General features: G+C 49.6%; 1 protein-coding gene across 1 annotated transcript; it reads right to left on the bottom strand.

Moving 5' to 3' along the window:
• Positions 1 to 229: 229 nt before the first annotated feature.
• LOC135999598 (olfactory receptor 14J1-like) lies at positions 230 to 1,162 on the bottom strand. The gene has a single exon (XM_065653162.1). The coding sequence runs from the start codon at positions 1,160 to 1,162 to the stop codon at positions 230 to 232; it is 933 nt and encodes a 310-aa protein (XP_065509234.1).
• Positions 1,163 to 2,136: the final 974 nt, after the last annotated feature.

The raw sequence follows: 2,136 nt of genomic DNA, 5'->3' as shown, positions 1-2,136 counted from the left end.
GTCTGCAGAAAACAATTTGCTGAAGGGCCCTTTATTTTGCTTAAACACAGAGAGCATGATTCCTTGTTGACACAGACACTCGATGAGAAACGAAAAGCAGGCAGTGAATTACGAAGGGAATTAAAATATTATCATAATAAAAAAACACAACTAGAGAGAAAAAATACTGCACACAGGATGACCCTTCAGTGAGTTAGACTATAACTCTTATGTAGAAGACAGAGACAGTTTATAGCTTCAGAAGAAATCCAGTCATCAGTTTCCACAGGGCATCCTTGAGCTCCTGGTTCCTCATGCTGTAGATGAGGGGGTTCACTGCTGGAGGCACCACTGAGTACAGAACGGCCATCACCAGGTCCACAAATGGGGAAGAGATGGAGGGGGGTTTCAGGTAGGCAAACATGGCAGTGCTGATGAAAAGAGAGACCACGGCCAGGTGAGGGAGGCACGTGGAAAAGGCTTTGTGCCGTCCCTGCTCAGAGGGGATCCTCAGCACAGCCCTCAAGATCTGCACATAGGACACCACAATGAACACAAAACAGCCAAATGCTACTAATGCACTAACCACAAGAAGCCCAGCTTCCCTGAGGTAGGAGTGTGAGCAGGAGAGCTTGAGGATCTGGGGGATTTCACAGAAGAACTGACCCACAGCACTGCCCTTGCACAGTGGCAGTGAAAATGTATTAGCCGTCTGCAGCAGAGCATAGAGAAATCCAGTGGCCCAGGCGGCTGCTGCCATGTGGACACAAGCTCTGCTACCCAGGAGGGTCCCATAGTGCAGGGGTTTGCAGATGGCAACGTAGCGGTCGTAGGACATGATGGTGAGCAGAGAATACTCTGCTTCTGCCAAGAAGGTAAACGAAAAGAGCTGTGCAGCACATCCTGTGTAGGAGATGGCCCTGGTGTCCCACAGGGAGTTGGCCATAGATTTGGGGAGAGTCGTGGAGATGGACCCCAGGTCGAGAAGGGAGAGGTTGAGGAGGAAGAAGTACATGGGGGTGTGGAGGTGCTGGTCACAGGCTATGGTGGTGATGATGAGGCTGTTGCCCAGGAGGGCAGCCAGGTAGATGCCCAGGAAGAGCCAGAAGTGCAAGAGCTGCAGCTCCCGTGTGTCTGCGAACGGCAGGAGGAGGAACTGGGTGATGGAGCTGCTGTTGGACATTTGCTGTTTGTTGGCATGTGGGCTCTGTTTAAAAAAAAAAAAATAAAAGCAACTTAAAATTAGGACAAACTCCTCTTAGCAAAGCCATACCATTTTTTATATATATCACCCCAATTTAAATGCATTTCCTTTCTCTGGTCTGTGCTGGTTGAGTGTGCTGTGAGGAGCAGGACCTCTGCCCATGTGCTGCCAAGCAGCCACCTTTGCTCTGCTGCAGTGGGGACATGGGAGCTGGTTTGTGACAGGTCTGACATTCACAAGGAATGGCAGATGTAACCCACCTGCAATGAAATAGTTAAATATCTCTGCTCATGACTGTCAAGGCCATGGGCTGCAGAGGAGACAATTAGCATGTCTTTATCATTATTTTAACTGTTTTGTTTTTATTTTCCACCACCACATCAGGTGAGCGGGGTTTTTTTAGGGGTACAAATCCTCATTTCTGTGATTAAAATGTGAAGTGTCTTGCGATGGGACTGAAAAAAAGTCTCAGCTTTCTATGGCTCAGTGCAGAGTCAGATAGCAGCAGTGTCCATCAGGATTCTACTCATCTGTCCTGTGCTTCACCTTGTGCTACCATGAAAATGACTTCAGAAAAAAATTAATCTAATTAATCCAAACAACTATACTCATACTGGAGAAGGAGAGCCCTGTTTGAAAGGGCAGATCTGCTAACTCTTCTCTGTCCCAGCCCAGAGGTGGAGATGTGCTGGAGAGAGCAGGACACGACCCCTCACAGAGACAAGCAAAGGACTCTGGCAGGAGAGTGCGGACCCCAAGGAAAGGCTCAGCACTCCTGGCATCCTACAGCAGAGCTGGGCCTTTCTGGGGGCAGCTGGTGAGCCCAGCAGGACAGGCAGAGCAGAGTCAGGGCTCCTGGAGATGGGATGTGCTAAAGGGACAGTCCGATCATTGCCCAGCAGACAACCCCCAGCAGCCACCTGCAGAGCAGGAGCAAAAGAGCTCCTGAACAG

The sequence above is a fragment of the Caloenas nicobarica genome, chromosome 29 (assembly GCF_036013445.1).
Source record: "Caloenas nicobarica isolate bCalNic1 chromosome 29, bCalNic1.hap1, whole genome shotgun sequence".
In the NCBI taxonomy this organism is placed as follows: Eukaryota; Metazoa; Chordata; class Aves; order Columbiformes; family Columbidae; genus Caloenas; species Caloenas nicobarica.
This window is presented reverse-complemented; position numbering and strand designations above follow the sequence as displayed.